This window comes from Ylistrum balloti, unplaced genomic scaffold (assembly GCF_031769215.1).
Source record: "Ylistrum balloti isolate Yb309-2 unplaced genomic scaffold, AGI_CSIRO_Ybal_v1 Utg369602, whole genome shotgun sequence".
NCBI lineage: Eukaryota > Metazoa > Mollusca > Bivalvia > Pectinida > Pectinidae > Ylistrum > Ylistrum balloti.
In genome coordinates, this window is record NW_026781882.1 from 927,999 (window position 1) to 949,299 (window position 21,301).

At 36.1% G+C, this 21,301-nt stretch overlaps 1 protein-coding gene across 1 annotated transcript; it reads left to right on the plus strand.

The window, feature by feature from the left end:
• The first annotated feature begins 4,949 nt into the window (after positions 1–4,949).
• On the plus strand, positions 4,950–13,534 carry LOC132546074 (uncharacterized). Its single transcript, XM_060209773.1, has 2 exons — positions 4,950–4,991; positions 11,038–13,534. The coding sequence occupies exon 2, from the start codon at positions 11,067–11,069 to the stop codon at positions 13,065–13,067; it is 2,001 nt and encodes a 666-aa protein (XP_060065756.1). The 5' UTR covers positions 4,950–4,991; positions 11,038–11,066; the 3' UTR covers positions 13,068–13,534.
• Positions 13,535–21,301: the final 7,767 nt, after the last annotated feature.

Consider the following 21,301-nt stretch of genomic DNA (forward strand, 5'->3'; position numbering starts at 1 on the left):
AATTCTATTTTATTTCATGACAATTTCTCATTGCACATTTAGTAGGTTGATTTATAGTGTCTGTAAACGTCTGTGTAAGGCACTTAACGACACAGATGATATTTTATCAACACCGAAACTTATTATCACGATAAAAGTTAACGTCTAATTAGACTAAGAGTCACCTTTTTATCCCACAGACAGTAATTGTTAATATGTGAGACCATCCGTCGATCACGTTTGACGTATGTGTAAATAATACATACTGACTTCATAGCATGGCGACATCGAACTATAGATTTAATTTATGATGATTGAAGATGTCGCTTCGATTTTATAATCAACCCAATCAATCCCTTTTGTTGCAACATATACGTATATATTTCTAGTACCCCCTTTAATAGTTTTAGTATGACCATGACTTTACCTATCTTGTTGTCATTGATTTGTCGACATCCAAATTTCAATGAGGTTTCATCCATTTATTTATGGATGGTGAATGGCATTTCATTCATAAAGATATTTTACACTGTACATTGTAGCTCTACTGTATGGGATGCAATTACAAGAAATAATTTCACAAGAAAAATATTTTTCCATAGTTTTAAGAAAGTTTTACTATTGCCATTTTTTCTCTTCCGCCGAATCGAACAAAAAAATAAAAAGAAGAAAAACCCCACTAAGTTCCGTTCAGTGTTTTCTTCCTTTTGGAAGGAACACAATATCAAATAAATGCCTTAGTTCAAAAGATACGGTCTTTGAAAAAACAAAATAATAAAATGAACAAAAACAAAACATAGAAAATACCGATAATGTCAGCGGATCTTTATAAATGCAAATTCTTTGTCACAGGACAAAATATAAATGAAAGAAAGATTTATACGGAAATCCATGCAAAAGGGACATAGAGATTTGCATAAGACTGGATGTTTCGAAAGGGAATGTGTGCTTCATTAACCTGATCCGCCTTGTAAATTTAGGCCGAAGCTACATAGAATTTGTATCATATTTATCATTGTCTTCTAACAACATCGTTACACTGCATATCATTATCCTAAGAAGATAATATAGGTAATATCCCTATGTATGCAGAAAAACAAGTCCTGGTCTTAGCTTACAATTAAAACTTGATTGTGTAAATATGCGGCTACCGCGATTCAGCAAAACAGACGAACACTTATGGGCATATTGTCATTAGCTTTTAGGTGTAGACGTTCTGGGTGAATAGACCTGCCAAAGTTAAGAGTGGCATAATCTTAGATGAATGTGTACTACTTATACATATTGCAGTGACCAGACGCTCGAGGGTTTGCTTGAAAAATATCCATATTAAAACAGAATCATAATGTAAACCGAAACTCAATAAAACTACACCAAATAAGAATATAAAAACAAAACAGTAAGCGCCTTCTTCTTCATCGACGACACCAGCCATGTTAATCTTGGCCAGTCCTAGCAAGTATTACGTACCCAAACAGCCACGGAACCACTCATTAACCTGACGAGCGGAAAACACATTCAGCTTCATATGACAACAATATTATGACGACCCTTTAAATTTTTCATAAGCAAGCTTGTCTCGAAACCATCGTGATATTGAGAGCAAGTCTTTGAATATCGAATCTAATGCAAGATATTTACGCCATAGGTCGGTGATACAGACTCTCCAGAAATGGAAATAAATACAGAGAATTTAAGACATCATGCAGCTTGGTAAATAGCTGTTCTTGCGTTAAAAAGATTGAGGTAAAAAAGGTAAAGGATAACATGGGATAGATGTGTCCCATCTGATGCAGTAAGGTACCATTAATATAACCACATTCAAAATGTGTTTATCATGACGTCACAACCAAAAGCCCGTCTAAACACTGCCTGCATGCTCATGACATAAGTGTCGTCAGCAACTGATTCGTTCTCATGAACAAACTAAACGTTTACATCAGCGCGTTAGGAAAAGGTTAAAGTGTGATTTACCGTGCATTATGATGTGTTCATTATTTTAGCGACTTACGATTGTGCTTTATTAAGCAATGTAGATATAAATTCAGCAAGGTTTATTTTTTCACATCATCCACATAAAGAAGTATTGAATTGGTGCTACAGCTCAAAGAGCTGCATAAACAGATGTAAAATGAAAGGCCTATCAGAACCCATTCACAGAATTTACAAAGTCATGCATTGTAACAGCCACGAAACCTCACAAGACAAGAAATAAAGATAAAACACTGAAAGAGAACGTCGCATAATATTGAAACAAAATCGGATGCAAGGGCAAAAATACATTAGATCAGAGCGAAAACATTCTTAGTCCCATAAAAATCAAACGGCACTAACAGATTATTCCACACATAAAATCATATCATCAAATAGTAAAATTCCAAAGTAGTCTGCAAGGAAAACAACCTGTTCAGGCAGAAGGAAAGCATCGAAATACGCTGCAGTGGTGCGGTACTAAACAAGAACGATAGGGCCACAGATTCTCGCACGTCTGCTAACAAGCGTAGCCGAATTGACTACAGCATATTGTTACCATATTGTGTATTTTTGTCTATAATCTGTTGACCATTTCGTCAAACTATTTTCAGCCTTAGTGTTGACAATATTACAGAACAGCCCAAAAGTTGGTAAGTCCCTTACCATCTCATTCACTGCGTACGTCGCAATAAATTACCTTTCCTATACATCAATCACCGAAAATGAAATCCTCCTCCTTATCCTGTTTTTTTCACTGATATTTGATCCACAATATAAAACCTTGTTTCAAAACAAACCAAAGACCATTCCACCATTCGGTATTCGGATTTCCGTTCTTTTACAAAACATAAATATTGATATTGACCAAATTCAGCCATTTGGAACGATAGAAATTCCACCCTGGCTCTTAAATTCACCAGAAGTTGACTTTTCACTTCATGAAATGGTTAAATCAGACACTGACAGTTACACCTTTTCGTTCATCCTTCTCGAAATTGCAGTTAATATATATCAAACATTTCTATATTCATATACTAATGGTTAAAAAGATAATGTTAAGGTTGCCTCGGCCATGGTTACACAAGATGAAACCTATGGATGCCGGCTACCGAACAACGCCGCAATATTCTCGGCGAAGCGCGAGCTATCTACCTCGCCCTTGAACATATTCAAACAAAGTGATGAGAGCTGTTATCTATTCAGAATCTCTTTATTTACTTCAAAGTCTTAGCAATAGAAATATCAAAAATATTTTCATTCGTAATATCTTAATACTATATCATGAACTTGCCTTTAACTTTCGTATTGCTTTTTGCTGGGTTTTGGGCACATGGGAATACCAGGCAATGAAAAAACAGATCATGTCATAGCTTTATCGCTACCACCTGTTGTTTTTAAACTTCATTTTACCGATTTTTTTACCATTTATCAAACATTTTTTGGCAGCAGGAATGGAATCAATATACCAATAATAAATTGCATTCCGTACAACCTATCACCGGTGAATGGTCTCCATGCTATAGAGACAACCACCGAGACGAAGTGATCCTTACCCGTCTTCGGATAGGTCGTACATACCTTACACATTCATATATGTTGAAAAGCGAAGACAATCCTCGATGCTTAGGATGTGATGAGCTATTCACCTTTAAACAATTTTATTGGACTGCACTGACCCACTGTCTACTCGAGACTTTTTTTATCGTAATATTACAAGTCTAAAGACCTTTTTTGAAACTGTTTAGATAAATAAAATTCTATGTTATCTGAACGATGTTGGTGTATAAAATAGACTATGGCGTACTATTTTAATATCTTATGATAATAGACCCATTTAAGATTTTATCATTTATCTATTACCTTTTAGTTAGTTTGTTGTTATTTCCTTTTAGGATCGCTGTGTGTTTCACCAGTTGATGGCTCTAATGACATTTTATGTGTTGACGGGCCGTTCAAACTGTAATAATAATAATAATGATTATAGAATAAATAACAACTCACTTTTCCCCTTGTCGGGAGTTACAACCTTTGTGACTATAATACATATATATGGTCCGTGGGTGGTGAACTCGTGCCAAGTCCCTGATTGCTACCTGGTCATTCTTACCTTGATTATTCGAACTTGTATGAACCAGATTAACCGATGGTAAGATCTTACGAGTCCCGTTTACACCGTTCACGGTTGTCATGGTTACACTTTATTTCATCAGACAACGTGCTGGATATAAACATTTTAGGCTAGAGGTAAACCATCCGGCTATTACTTGAGATGGTAATGGGCTTATTATAAAAGTGTTATTATTATCACATCCTGAGATCGATTTTAGATGTTATAATCACTTGATTGTTTGAAATGAGAGAAAGAAGAAAAAATAATATTGAATCTACAGGTTAGTAGTGTAGTTAAACTATCGTAACTTAAATACATCTGTAATTTTTGACCTTATACCAGTTAGAGATAAAAAAAACCCTTCTTAATTTATTTAGTTGGTATTTCGTACCAGTGATGCTGTGAAATGTGTTTTTTTCTTTTCCTTTTCTTTAAACAGTTTTTCTGTCCCCACCAAATAATCCAAATGATAAATGTTTACTTTTATATTAAGTGGCAAATTTTAAGATTAATGAGAGCGCTAAAACATTCCTAACGATGTAAGAAATGATCGGGAACAAAAGGAATGTTTTCCTAATAATTAGACTAATAAACATGTAGATAATTGATGGAAACATGTTTTCTATCTTATTAGAATGGTGCATTAAAGGGTGTATACGTACATATTAGGTTTATCATCAAGGTCTTTTCGCTGCAATAGGTCCTCAACTTTAAGAGTTCATACAATCTCATCTACCAATCAAAGTTTTATAATAATGGACAATAAACAGAATAGTTTCATTAATGTTAAAAGAAAAAATACCAGGACATGAATGAATATCCGGCTCGGCGTCTCCATTATCCGGATCAGTTTATTATATTAGAATCGTCTCTATAACTTCCTGCACGCCCAAGAAAAATATTCTTGCTGTTGGTTACAAACATTTTGGTAAGTCTTAATTCTTTTCGAATTTAGCGGTGTTCTTAGATAATGATACTACTTAATAGAGACGTGCAGACAACGTACAAACTATAGTTTTTAATCCTACATGTAAAATAAAACCATCTGATCTGAACCCCGCGACAAATATATCACCCAAGATATTAAGTTAAGTTAAGTTTATTTCTGGTACAGGCTCGATTTTTCGACCCTCTACACCAGACTCCAACCATAATACATATATATACATGTATACACAAATATATACATTTGAATACAATGTTCATAAATATGTGTTTCCACATCTCATCAATAAATGTTAGTTAGATTATCATAATTGTTATATTGCGTTTGTTTTATCGGTTCCAAGTACAATGAAGCAACATTTTTTTTTCCTAAATAATTGAAGCTTTATAATTATAAACAAGTTCTTGAGAAGCCCAATGTTTATCCAGTCTATTTTTAAAAGTGTTAATATTTGGTGGTGATACTATATTCTCAGGTAAATTGTTCCATACATTGACCACTCGTTGGGAGAAGAAGTTCTTTCTAACGTTTGTTCTGGATCTCTCTGGGAATATCTTTCTAGAGTTTCCTCTGCTGCTGTTTTTCGCTGCTGCGCTGTTCCATGGTTTTAAGATGCTGTTGGTATCCTGATCATATATTCCGCTAATAATCTTGTAAGCCTCGATCATATCTCCTCTTATGCGTCGATATGCAAGCGTTGGAAGGTTTAATTTAACTAGCCTTTCCGGGTAGGATATATCCTTCATTCCTGGCAGTTGCTTAGTTGATCTTCTCTGGACACTTTCCAGCTTTTCAATATCCTTCATTTTGTAAGGCGACCAAACAGAACTGGCAAAGTCCAAATGAATCCTTACTAATGACTTGTATAATGGTATGAATGTCTGTTTGTTCATGTATTCAAAAGTTCTCCTAAGCATGGCGAACATGGAATTGGCCTTGTTTACTTTTTCACTTAAATGATCTTCAAATGTGAGCTTATGATCTACTGTGATACCGATGTCTTTTTCTTTATTTGTTTGTATTAATTCCTGGTTGTTGATTGTATATGATGTTGATTCTTCCTTATCCATAGTTCCAATGCGCATATGTTTACATTTTTGTGGATGTACTTGCAAAAGCCATCTTTTGCTCCATTCTTCCATGCTCTGTAAGTCTTTTTGGAGAATTGCCTTATCTTCTTCATTTTCTATGATCCTAAATATTTTCGTATCATCCGCAAATAGAAACATGCACGAATTGACCGAGTCCGGTAGATCATTTACAAACATGACAAAGAGGATTGGTCCTAGGACGGATCCTTGTGGTATACCCGATGACACTCTAGTCCATTCTGAATGTTCACCATTTACAGTTACCCTTTGCATTCGGTTGTTCAGGAAGCTATTGATCCAGTTTAAAATTTGGTTTGAGAATTTGTATGCCTTAAGTTTACTCAATAGTCTATTATGGGGGACAGTATCAAAAGCCTTTTTAAAATCCAAATAAATACAATCTATTGAACGGCCTGTATCCAAAGCTTCTGTCCATTTATCCAAAACTTCAAGCATCTGCAATGAAATAGATCTCCCTGCCAAGAATCCAAATTGTTGTGGTGTGAACATATAATAATTAATATAATAATATTAATAATTGGATTTATAAATATCGTATGTTTAGGGTGAAAAATTACATATAGAATGTTTTCTTTCATTGAACTAACAATGCATTGATCAAATATGGCAGTTATTGTTGTTTACTTGAAGAAGTGAGTCACGAAACTATAAAACCTATAGAAAGCGAAAGTGAAAGTACATGTACGTTGTTATTCCGTGAAATTACTCCAGATTTTCGCAAAACATTTTACTGAACGTGATATCGTTATCATAATACCTATTTAAAAGATAGTCTGAAATAAATCGTCGTGTAAATAGAAAATTGAACTGAGTACAAAATATTACATTCTTTTGAACTGTGCATACATATACTAGATGTATATATACATATTATTAACTTTATTCATAATATTGTTATCTACTAAAAAGTTAAAAATATTTTGTAAAAACTCCACATCTTCAGACAAACGAGAGATCAGTAGCGATACCGGAAACATTTCTTTCACTATCTATTCTTGAAAATTATCACCTGCAGAATATGACGAAAATCTGTTGATGCATATACTTTACTACATATGTGTAAATAGATCTGTAATTTGTAACTGCTGGACTACATAGCTTTCATTTCTTATTCTTGAAACAAAATAGAATTGTGCCATTTTTTTTGTAAAGGGTTTTTATTCTGACTTGAATGAAACTGGTTATTTTAGAACATGGCTGTCAATGTTGCATTGCTCTTTTCTATGTTAATGAATTAGGGCATTATAGAGGCCTTTTCCTTCTAAGTACAGTCTCAAGCTACCTCTAACTGTCTTAACTGTCTTATAAGTGACAGTTCAAAAGAATGTCATTTATAAGACAGAAGCAGATACCACACAGGGTACTTACAGGTAACATACTGGACAGTTACAGGTAAAATACAGAACAGTTATAGGTAACACACAGGACAGTTACAGGTAACATACAGGACAGTTGTAGGTAACATATAGGACAGTTACAGGTAACATATAGGCAGTTAGAGGAAACATACAGGACAGTTACAAGTAACATACAGTACAGTTATAGGTAACATACAGGACAGTTACAGGTAACATGTAGGACAGTTACAGGTAACATGTAGGACAGTTACAGGTAACATATAGGACAGTTACAGGTAACATACAGGACAGTTGTAGGTAACATATAGGACAGTTACAGGTAACATATAGGCAGTTAGAGGAAACATACAGGACAGTTACAAGTAACATACAGTACAGTTATAGGTAACATACAGGACAGTTACAGGTAACATATCGGACAGTTACAGGTAACATGTAGGACAGTTATAGGTAACATATAGGACAGTTACAGGTAACATACAGGACAGTTACAGGTAACATATAGGACAGTTACAGGTAACATATAGGACAGTTACAGGTAACAAACGGGACAGTTACAGGTAACATATAGAACAGTTACAGGTAACATACAGAACAATTACAGGTAACACATAGAACAATTAAAGGTAACATATAGAACTGAAACAGGTAACATCAAATAGTTACAGGTAACATATAGGCAGTTAGAGGAAACATACAGGACAGTTACAAGTAACATACAGTACAGTTATAGGTAACATACAGGACAGTTACAGGTAACATAAAGGACAGTTACAGGTAACATACAGGACAGTTACAGGTAACATATAGGACAGTTACAGGTAACATACAGTACAGTTACAGGTAACATATAGAACAGTTACAGGTAACATAGAGAACAATTAAAGGTAACATATAGAACTGAAACAGGTAACATTAAGAATAGTTACAGGTAACATATAGGCAGTTAGAGGAAACACACAGGACAGTTACAGGTAACATATAGGACAGTTACAGGTAACAAACAGGACAGTTGAAAGTAACATATAGGACAGTTACAGGTAACAAACAGGACAGTTATAGGTAACATAAAGGACAGTTATAGGTAACATAAAGGACAGTTATAGGTAACATACCGGACAGTTACAGGTAACATACAGTACAGTTACAGGTAACATATAGGACAGTTACAGGTATCATATATAACAGTTACATGTAACATATAGGCAGTTACAAATAACATATAGAACAGTCACTGGTAACATACAGGACAGTTATAGGTAACATACAGGACAGTTACAGGTAACATACAGGACAGTTATAGGTAACATAAAGGACAGTTACATGTAACATATAGGACAGTTACAGGTAACATGTAGGACAGTTACAGGTAACATGTAGGACAGTTACAGGTAACATAAAGAACATTTACAGGTAACATATAGAACAGTTACAGGTAACATATAGTTACAGGTAACATATAGAACTGAAACAGGTAATATTAAGAATAGTTACAGGCAACATATAGGCAGTTAGAGGAAACATACAGGACAGTTACAAGTAACATATATGACAGTTAAAGGTAGCATGTAGGACAGTTACAGGTAACATATAGGACAGTTACAGGTAACATATAGGACAGTTACAGGTAACATATAGGACAGTTACAGGTAACAAACAGGACAGTTACAGGTAACATACAGGACAGTTACAGGTAACATATAGGACAGTTACAGGTAACATATAGGACAGTTACAGGTAACAAACAGGACAGTTATAGGTAACATAAAGGACAGTTACAGGTAACATACAGGACAGTTATAGGTAACATAAAGGACAGTTACAGGTAACATACCGGACAGTTACAGGTAACATACAGTACAGTTACAGGTAACATATAGGACAGTTACAGGTATCATATATAACAGTTACATGTAACATATAGGCAGTTACAGATAACATATAGAACAGTTACAGGTAACATACAGTACAGTTATAGGTAACATACAGGACAGTTACAGGTAACATACAGGACAGTTATAGGTAACATAAAGGACAGTTACAGGTAACATACAGGACAGTTATAGGTAACATACAGTACAGTTATAGGTAACATAAAGGACAGTTACAGGTAACATATAGAACAGTTACAGGTAACATACAGGATAGTTACAGGTAACATATAGGACAGTTACAATTAACATAAAGAACAGTTGCAGGTAACATACAGGACAGTTAAAGGTAACATACAGGACAGTTATATGTAACATAAAGGACAGTTACAGGTAACATACAGGACAGTTATATATAACATACAGGACAGTTATAGGTAACATACAGGACAGTTACAGGTAACATATAGGGCAGTTACAGGTAACATACAGGACAGTTACAGGTAACATACAGTACAGTTATAGGTAAAATACAGTACAGTTACAGGTAACATATAGATTAGTTACAGGCAACATACAGGACACATAACACACATAAAACTGCAAAATGCATTATTTCATCTTCAGTATACATAAAATAAAGGACTGAGATCGATATCAAAGTCAATGATGAAATCAAGCATTTATCTGTCCTGATATCATCTGAGCCTTGAAAGTAAGATATATTTCATCAGCTATTACTTATAATTTACAAATGTTTTAGCAATGTAATGGCCCTTTATGTCAAGGTTTAGTTCCCTCAGAATAGTGCCTCCGCTAAAGATGCTAATTCATCACGTTTTTATCTCGTGTGAATTTTGAGATTATACATTGCATTATATTAAATACAATCCTGCAGTATATCATATTCAAATGAATTGAATGATTTAGATTCCAACCACTAAAATTACAGATTGATCTTCCACAACTGTTTGGTAAAATGTGTATAAGTCGTCAACACCAGGGTGGCCCTTGGTGGTACAGCCTAAGTGCTACATGTACAGTCCGTGAAATTCATATGGTTTTATACCCTTTCACTTACATTAGCACGCTTTATAGTAGCATTACACTCTAATTTATATGTAACTCAACAGCAACATGAGCATTGTCTAAAAATAGTAACGGGGACTTTCCAATGTCAGAGTTCACATACCCAAAACAAGCTATTTGAATACATATTTCATTATAAATGATAAATGTACAAAACTTTAATGTACATGTGACACTCATATGTTGCTGAAATAAAGACTTTAATGTACATGTGACACGCATATGTTACTTGAATAAAGACTATAAAGTACATATGACACGCATATGTTACTGAAATAAAGATTATGTCGAACTTAATTGTCTTACGCCAGTAGCAGCGATCAAGTGAATTCATCAATTTCGGTTCTGTCAGCAATGTGTCATTATTTGCAGAGCTACGCATTCTTTTGGAAAATATCCAGAATTTATTGCGTGAATTCATAAATCAAGAAATGGCACTACCTTCTTCAGACTATAATTTGACATCGAGTAAATACAAAAAAAGAACAATATACATTGGTGTAAATATAATACATGTTTCCAATATAGTTTTTAATAACTGATATCGTACAATAAGATTAATGAATAGATCAATGATGTAGTTTATCTGTTATTTCAGATCAACTTTTCTGTTGAACACCCACAATAATGGCTGAAGGACCTGTGCTAGAAAACCCAAGGAGCAACGACACCATTAATCTATCAGCCCGTCGTCTCCTCGAATGTTCTATATGCCTAGAGCAGATGCGACAACCGAAATCACTTCCTTGTTTACATTCTTTCTGTGAGGACTGTCTTGGTGCCTTTATCATCACAGATTTGTCGGGAGACATGGCCGCCGCGATTTCCTTCCCTTGTCCTGTTTGCAGAAAGATCACATCACCAATTGATCACTCAAAAAGTAAAGAAACATGGGCACAGCAGTTCCCGGTCAACAGTTTAGTTCAAAATTTGAACAGCCTCAAAATGGTTACAGATAATTCATATTGTTGTGGTCCTTGCAAGAAGACAAAAAATCTTCAGACGCCAGCAACATTTTTCTGTAAAATGAACAAAATGTTGTTTTGCGATTTTTGCAAGGAAAGTTTCCATGATGTCGTTCACGAAGATTGTAACATAGCACTTATTACAGAGAACAACTGGAAAGCATTACTGAAACAGCGTGACTATTTAACATGCTCAATACATAAAGAGATGATTGACTACTTTTGTGAAAGTCATAAATTCATTGGATGCAGCAAATGCATTACCACCGATCACAGACGCTGTACCAAAGTGTCAACAACTGAAGAGTATTGTGAAAAACAGAAAAACAACTCCTGCCTAGATGAAATGGATATGTTTCTTGAGGAGGCGTCTAACTGTATCGAACGTATGTTAATAGCTACCGATGGTCAAGTTGAAACCATGCAAAACAACCGGGATATTGGTTTGAGTAGCATTTTAGATCTGCGCCAAAAGATGAACACATATCTCGATAACAAACAAGAAGAGATAACACAGGAATTGATATCCCAATATAAATTGGAGAAAGCCAGGCTGGATTTAAAGAAACAAAAATGTACTCGTCTAAGGACTGCCATTCAAAATACAAAGGAGGCATCCAAGGTAGCTGCTCAGGTGGACGACAAAATTGAAATGATACAGCTTTTTCTTCGTGCTCAGACAGAGATACTTGCATGTAATGATCTGATTGACGACATGAAGCAAACATCCAAGTTTGTTTCTATAACACACGATGCAAGCTTCTCGGCAATCGACCAGACAAGCACTCTTTCCCTTGGAGGAATCCTTGTCGAGGAGGAATCATGTAGCTTACCGGACGATGTAGAGTATATACCAAATGTTGCTAAACTCACAAGCGGTCATGTCGAGAAATTAGGAACTTTCAGTATAGACACACCGTCTGATTCATATTATAGTGAAGCTCACGGAGTTGTGATGTTGTCGAATGGAAATGTTGTTGTGTGTGATTATGGAAATGATCAACTAAAATTGTTTTCTTTCGAAGGGCAATGTTTGGATGTTTTGGAAATCGACGGATGGCCACATGATTTATGCTTAATGAATGATTACACAGTGGCTGTGGCTGTTTCTGAAAGGGGAGCTGGTGTACATGTCGCTACAATACTAGCATCAAAGCTAGCCCTTTTGACTGTAATAAACATACCAGAAGAGTGTTATGGTATAGCGTTCATAGATGGGGTGTTTATTGTTAGTATATCGAATGGCACTCAAACAGTGACATTGAAAGGTGAGACAGCGCAAGTACACGCAATACCTGCAGCAAGCAAACATCTGACATCGAATCCAGATGAAAAACACACCTTTGCCAGTCTGGAAACACCTGAAGATGGTGGGGTTGAGATAACGAAACTGACTGCTGATGCTCATACTTGTGTTTTGCGTTCTGGATTAGTGAAAGGAGCTATGGGAGTGGATGTAGACAAAGAGGGGAATTTGTACGTATGTGGACAAGCCTCTAACAACGTAGTTATGGTGTCTGCGTGCGGGACTAAGATCAGAGAGCTTCTTACCTCAAAGGATGGCATCAACAGTCCCAGGGCTATATCTGTATGTGGAGACAAATTTGTAGTCACCACCAAAGCATCAGAAAAGGAGCAAGACATACATTTGTATCAGCTCTGATTTACCTATCATTGTTTCAAGAGGAACTGTAGAACTCTAGAACTTTTGACGAATGAGTTCCAATTTTACTATTTGAATAACAATACTACTGTTTTCCAATGTTGAAGATTTTTCTTATCAATTTGGAAATTAAAAAAAATCGTCTCAAAAGAGAAAACAAAATACTTATCCGAACATAATGGAGCGTTTGATATATCGGTACGATCTGATGGTCACATTTCTGAGGTGTTAAGCTATATAAAATAAGACTAATTAATGCAAGACTCAGTGTTCGTTTGAAAACTGTCAAATTGAAAATGACATTTATAATCACTGCTCCATTGTAATATTCTTCAGTTTGACTTTCGATCTGTGATATAAGTAAACTTGCAAAATGTACGATCCAATCACACAGTTGTGTGCAAGATAATGTATAATATGTGTGTGCTCAAGATGTATCCACGATGAATGAAGGATGTGCGCATGAAGATTTTGGTGCGTTTTGTGTTGTCACAACTGTAACAGAATGTCTTTAGTTGGTAAACATCTACTGACTTCCTTCATCAGACGATATGTCTTGACAATATCCCCAATGCTGTCATGACAATGTCCCACAATGATGTCCTGAGAATTTCCCCAATGATTTCCTGACAATATCCCCCAGTGATTTCCTGACAATATCCCCCAATGATTTCCTGACAATATCCCCAATGATGTCCTGACAATATCCCCAATGATGTCCTGACAATATCCCCAATTATTTCCTGACAATATCCCCAATGATGTCCTGACAATATCCCCAATGATTTCCTGACAATATCCCCAATAATTTCCTGACAATATCCCCAATGATGTCCTGACAATATCCCCAATGATGTCCTGACAATATCCCCAATTATTTCCTGACAATATCCCCAATTATTTCCTGACAATATCCCCCAATTATTTCCTGACAATATCCCAATGATGTCCTGACAATATCCCCAATGATTTCCTGACAATATCCACCATGATGTCCTGACAATATTCCCAATGATTTCCTGACAATATCCCCCATGATGTCCTGACAATATCCTGCAATCATTTACTGACAATATCCCCCAATGATTTCCTGACAATATCCCCCAATGATGTCCTGATCCCCAATTATTTCCTGACAATATCCCAATGATGTCCTGACAATATCCCCAAAGATTTCCTGACAATATTCCCCAATTATTTCCTGACAATATCCCCAATAATTTCCTGACAATATCCCCAATTATTTCCTGACAATATCCCAATGATGTCCTGACAATATCCCCAATGATGTCCTGACAATATCCCCCAATGATTTCCTGACAATATCCCCAAAGATTTCCTGACAATATCCCCCAATGATTTCCTGACAATATCCCCAATGATTTCCTGACAATATCCCCCAATGATTTCCTGACAATATCCCCAATGATGTCCTGACAATATCCCCAAAGATTTCCTGACAATATCCCCAATGATTTCCTGACAATATCCCCAATGATGTCCTGACAATATCCCCAATGATGTCCTGACAATATCCCCAATGATTTCCTGACAATATCCCAATGATTTCCTGACAATATTACCCAATGATTTCCTGACAATATCCCCAATGATTTCCTGACAATATCCCCCAATGTTGATTTCCTGACAATATCCCCAAAGATTTCCTGACAATATCCTCCAATGATTTCCTGACAATATCCCCCAATGATGTCCTGACAATATCCCCCAATGATTTCCTGACAATATCCCCAAAGATTTCCTGACAATATTCCCCAATGATTTCCTGACAATATCCCCCAATGATGTCCTGACAATATCCCCAATGATTTCCTGACAATATCCCCCAATCATTTCCTGACAATATCCCCAATGATTTCCTGACAATATCCCCCAATGATTTCCTGACAATATCCCCCAATGATTTCCTGACAATATCCCCCAATCATTTCCTGACAATATCCACAGTGATGTCCTGACCATATCCCCAATGATGTCCTCACAATATCCCCCAATGATGTCCTGACAATATCCCCAATGATTTCCTGACAATATCCCCAATAATTTCCTGACAATATCCCCAATGATTTCCTGACAATATTACCCAATACTGTCCTGACAATATCCCCAATGATTTCCTGACAATATCCCAATGATTTCCTGACAATATCCCCCAATCATTTACTGACAATATCCCCCATGATGTCCTCACAATATCCCCCAATGATGTCCTGACGATATCCCCAATGATGTCCTGACAATATCCCCAATGATTTCCTGACAATATCCCCCAATGGTGTCCTGAGAATTTCCCCAATGATGTCCTGACAATACCCCCATGGTGTCCTGAGAATTTCCCCAATGATTTCCTGACAATATTCCCCAGTGATTTCCTGACAATATCCCCCAATGATGTCCTGACAATATCCCCAATGATGTCCTGACAATATCCCCAATGATTTCCTGACAATATCCCCAATAATGTCCTGACAATATCCCCCAATGATGTCCTGACAATATCCCCCAATGATGTCCTGACAATATCCCCAATGATGTGTTGACAATATCCCCCAATGATGTCCTGTCAATATCCCCAATGCTTTCCTGACAATATCCCCAAAGATTTCCTGACAATATCCCCCAATGATTTCCTGACAATATCCCCCAATGTTGTCCTGACAATATCCCCAATGATGTCCTGACGATATCCCCAATGATGTCCTGACGATATCCCCAATGATTTCCTGACAATATCCCCAATGATTTCCTGACAATATCCCCCAATGATGTCCTGACAATATCCCCCAATGATTTCCTGACAATATCCCCCAATGATGTCCTGACAATATCCCCAATGATGTCCTGACAATATCCCCCAATGCTTTCCTGACAATATCCCCAATGATGACCTTACAATATCCCCCAATGATGTCCTGACAATATCCCCAAAGATTTCCTGACAATATCCCCCAATGATTTCCTGACAATATCCCCCAATGATGTCCTGACAATATCCCCAAAGATTTCCTGACAATATCCCCAATGATTTCCTGACAATATCCCCCAATGATTTCCTGACAATATCCCCAATGATGACCTTACAATATCCCCCAATGATGTCCTGACAATATCCCCAAAGATTTCCTGACAATATCCCCCAATGATTTCCTGACAATATCCCCCAATGTTGTCCTGACAATATCCCCAATGATGTCCTGACCATATCACCAATCATTTACTGACAATATCCCCCAATGATGTCATGACGATATCCCCAATGATGTCCTGACAATATCCCCTAATGATTTCCTGACAATATCCCCCAATCATTTCCTGACAATATCCCCAATGATTTCCTGACAATATCCCCAATGATTTCCTCAATGATTTCCTGACAATATCCCCAATGATTTCCTGACAATATCCCTCAATGATGTCCTGACAATATCCCCAATGATGTCCTGACCATATCCCCAATCATTTACTGACAATATCCCCCAATGATGTCCTGACGATATCCCCAATGATTTCCTGACAATATCCCCAAGGATGACCTTACAATATCCCCCAATGATGTCCTGACAATATCCCCCAATGATTTCCTGACAATATCCCCCAATGATGTCCTGACAATATCCCCAATGATGTCCTGACCATATCCCCAATCATTTACTGACAATATCCCCCAATGATGTCCTGACAATATCCCCCAATGCTTTCCTGACAATATCCCCAATGATGACCTTACAATATCCCCAAAGATTTCCTGACAATATCCCCCAATGATTTCCTGACAATATCCCCTAATGATGTCCTGACAATATCCACAGTGATGTCCTGACCATATCCCCAATCATTTACTGACAATATCCCCCAATCATTTACTGACAATATCCCCAATGATGTCCTGACAATATCCCCAATGATGTCCTGACAATATCCCCTAATGATTTCCTGACAATATCCCAATGATTTCCTGACAATATCCCCAATGATTTCCTGACAATATCCTCCAATATCCCCAGAGGCCTTGTAGGAGTTATTCTATCTCCTCTGCTCCGACCACTCCCGTCTTATTCCGGTTTAATGTCCGATATTTGTACTACTTGTATCCAACTTCAGAAAAGATTAATGTCAAACATGTATTTCTCTTCATTGCTGATTATTTGAACTGGGTAATGAGCGAAAAAGTATGTCTCCATTGTGACATATCATCTGAAATCGTTTTTCTGCCAGAAATCACCATTCGAGTATTGATATGAATGACCACTAAAACGAAACAAATAAAACAGCTATAGCCAATCGCTGTTAATGAATCCTCGTCAAACTGTTTAACTTATCCATTCCTGTCATTGAACAGATTTTGTCCAGAACTGTTACTGTAGAAAAGTAATGGAGGTTTATAGACAGTCGTAATGGGGATACCGTTGTAGATTTATGCATAAAGGTTTTAAAGAATGGTAATTGCAAGAGTTTGCTTTTCAAATTTTTATTATTATTATCATTATTATTATTTTTTTTTTTTTTTTGCGAAAAATTTGGATGTTACGGTAAACAGGTGACCATACATCCATGCATATGATTTGATGTAATGGCCCATAGCTTTAATGATGTAGGAGAGGGAGATGGAGAATGACGGAAATGGTACATGTCTAGGGAAATTTAAAGTCACGAGATCAATTTGAATTTGCTTCAAAGTGTAAGAATTTTAAAATATTGAAATAATTTTGAAAATAATTTCATTTTTAAAGACATGACAACATCAAAGGACACACAGTGTGGACAATAGCATGACTACTAAACTGCCACATGTATGGATTCTGTGATTTTGCCATAGTTAATGAGATACCCATTAGAGACGAGAACGTGTTTCAACCGGACAGGGAAATGTCCCCCTTGTCATTTATAAATATATTTCGTCAAGTCATAATTTGGTTTGTACTTCGTCAATCTCTTGCATCAAATACTCATTGGAAAGTGGTAAGGGGAATCCCTTCATCTTCAAATCTCTCAAAATCATTTGTCGGAAATAAAAAGCCAGTTTGAAACCATAAAACAATGTTGCAGTTTTACACTAAATTTGTTTTTATTGACAAGTTATCTTGTAGGTATATTATCTTAAATAAACCAAGAACGAAATAGGGTGTTCTCATAGATAGTCACATGTACATGCATGTAATTTACAATACAGCGTACATCACGACTGTTAGGATTACAGTTACATGATGAAATGAGGGTCATTCAAACCAAATTATTTTAATGTAAATTCGCTGAAATTATGGAAGTGTAGAACTATTTGATTTTTCAAGACAGCTACAATGTGAATAAAGATATTCCAACAGATTATTGATGTATATGTGGGAACTGTGACCCTCTGTTGGCTGACTTGTTTTTGTTTCCATACGGGACTTAATTCGTCAAAGAACTTATCAAAGACCTTGCAAAGTCCTTCAGTTTCACTTTCAGATATACTGATGACGTCCTGTCGTTAAAAAACAAGTAATTTATTGAACGCGTTCATCGTATATAAAGGAAATAAAGGATATCACAACCTTCTACATGAGCCGCTGATCTCGATCTTTTCCTGCATAGAAAGCAACATGAATAGCTTTTCACCAAGCTGTATGATAAAAGCGATGATTTCAATTTCTCAGTTGATTTGATGTGGTAGGGCCTGTTCCTAATATCACGATGGCAAAACGTCGTCAACCAGTAGACAAACACATGATAAAAAGTTTCAGGAGATGCAAATCCGTGAAAATCATTGGGAGGTTGTACGGTAATCAATGAAAAAGAGATGCAAATCCGTGAAAATCATGGGGAAGTTGTACGGTAATCAATGAAATATCTTGAGAAATATTCTATTCCTTTTTTACGATTTTTATGCTCGTTAGTTTGCCCGTTGGTTCCATTGTTGTTTACCTTGCTCTCATATTTGAGAACATGACATTACCTACGCAAATTGACCAATATTTACATGGCACGTGTCGTCAATGAAGAAGAAAATGTCAACAAATGTATTTTCCGAAATTAATTCACACTTGATGTAAGGTCCATGTCCATAACACACATGTTCTGCATTTCTCTATTTGTTTTCTGGCTGAGCAGGAAAGCAAAAATGTTTTATTTTTTATATAAATCTATTGCCATAGTAAATTCATGTACCAGGTAAATTCTTAAAACGAACATTTCTTATCCTTCACGCTTTGCAGTGTTGTGGTTTTGTTTTTCCTTTTACCCTTGCAAAAATAGTTGGGGAGAGGGTTGTTAGGTTTTAATTGAACTATCACCACTGTCCATCCTCCTAACCCAAAGACGCGCCTTAGGTGAGGCGAGGAACATAACCGTCCATTTGTAGAATGATGCCCCTTATCAATCGATCCGTCCATGCCAATTTGCTTATTTTCTTCTCCCTAATATAACTTTGCCATTTCTGATCAAACCAAAATTTTGTAGTTGGATCTATTGTGTGTTAAAAAGGTTTCCTGTGTGACTTTATTGCATAGTAATAGTGTTTTGACGTTTTTGTCCTGTTCTTTTACGACTTCATCCCTTTCACAGTTATTGGCCTTCCCTTCTTGTCCAAGACATAATTCTGACAATTATTGACCTAGAGATAATAAACTTGAACATAAACACATTTTTCTGCCATTACTTTTGTGGACTTGAATTCCAACAAGAACAGTGTAACTGACCGGGTAATGCCCCAAAGTCATGGAAAATAGCAACTGTGATTCCTATCTCCAAAACGGTTGAGAGATACGACAAATCCCTCCAGTTACCGCCCAATATCACTCACGAGTTGCGTTTGTAAAACGGATGATAAATTCAAGATTAATTTGATATCTTGAATCCAATCACATAATATCACACCTTCACAGCAGTTTTAGATCTAAGCGACGTACCAACGATCATTGGGTTAGACTTGAAACCTTTGCGCGTGAGGATTTTCTAAAGAAGGAGTACTTGGTTGCTGTTTTCTTCTATTCGGAAAAGGCTTACGACACAACGTGGAAATACGGCATAATGAAAGATCTGCACGATAGAGGTATTAAAGGTAACCTACCAATTTTTATTCCAAATTTTTTATCAGATAAAGTATTTCAAGTCAGGAATGGAACGACCCTTTCCGATGTTCATCGGTAGGAAATAGGTGTACCACAAGGTAGCTTTGGTCTTAAAATTAACAGTATTACCTAAACTTTATCCCCTTCAATGGAGGGCGCTCTTATGTCGATGACTTCATGATATGCTATCGATCTAAGCATATAAATACCATCGAAAGACAACTACAACAATGTTTGAATCGACTCCAAATTTTGGCAGATGAAAATGGATTTAAATTTTCACAATCAAAAACAGTTTGTATTCATTTTTGTCGAAATAGGAAACAACACGACGATCCAAATCTGTCTGTCTGTGATGTGCCCATCCCGGTTGTTGGGCAAACCAAATTCTGTTACGGTATTTCTGTAAAACCTACAGGATCTAGAGGGTTGTATATCTGTTACGGAGTTTCTGTAAATGTTATCACCTACAGAATCTAGAGGGTTGTAGATCTATTACAATGTTTCTGTAAATATTATGACTTGCATAATCTAGAGGGTTGTATATCTGTAACGGTCCTGTTAATGTTATCACCTACATGATCTAGAGGGCTTATCTGTTACATTTTTACTGCGAATATTATCTAATAAATAATATTATTGTGATTGCAAATAGACGATCCAATCTTTTAGACGCCATTGGTCAGTCTTTATACTAATTATTGTTGTAAGAGCGACATTGAAGCTCACAACATATAAAATACGGAAACAGATGTTATATAAATTAGAGCTTCCCATTAATCGATATATTCAGTTGATAGAACATAATTCTACAATATGAATTCATTTGCATACATTTTGATGATAGATAATATTAGATATTTACGTAATTACTCCAATATCTCACCAATGTAAATATGAACAACCTGTCATCATAACGATCTTTTATTGTGAATTTAATCCTTGTGTTAAATACGGTTTTATGGGTTTTAATAAATAAATGAATATATTATTTGATATAAATCGGTGTTCTGCACTTATAAGGTTACAATTAGGAATAGATCAATTTTTTTGTTTTAATTTCACATTAATGCGGTAAGTGGAGAGCACCTGTCAATACAAGTGTAACACTACATACAGTAATATTAGGTTCAGCTGCGTCGTACAGTTGTTACTAATAAAGACCTT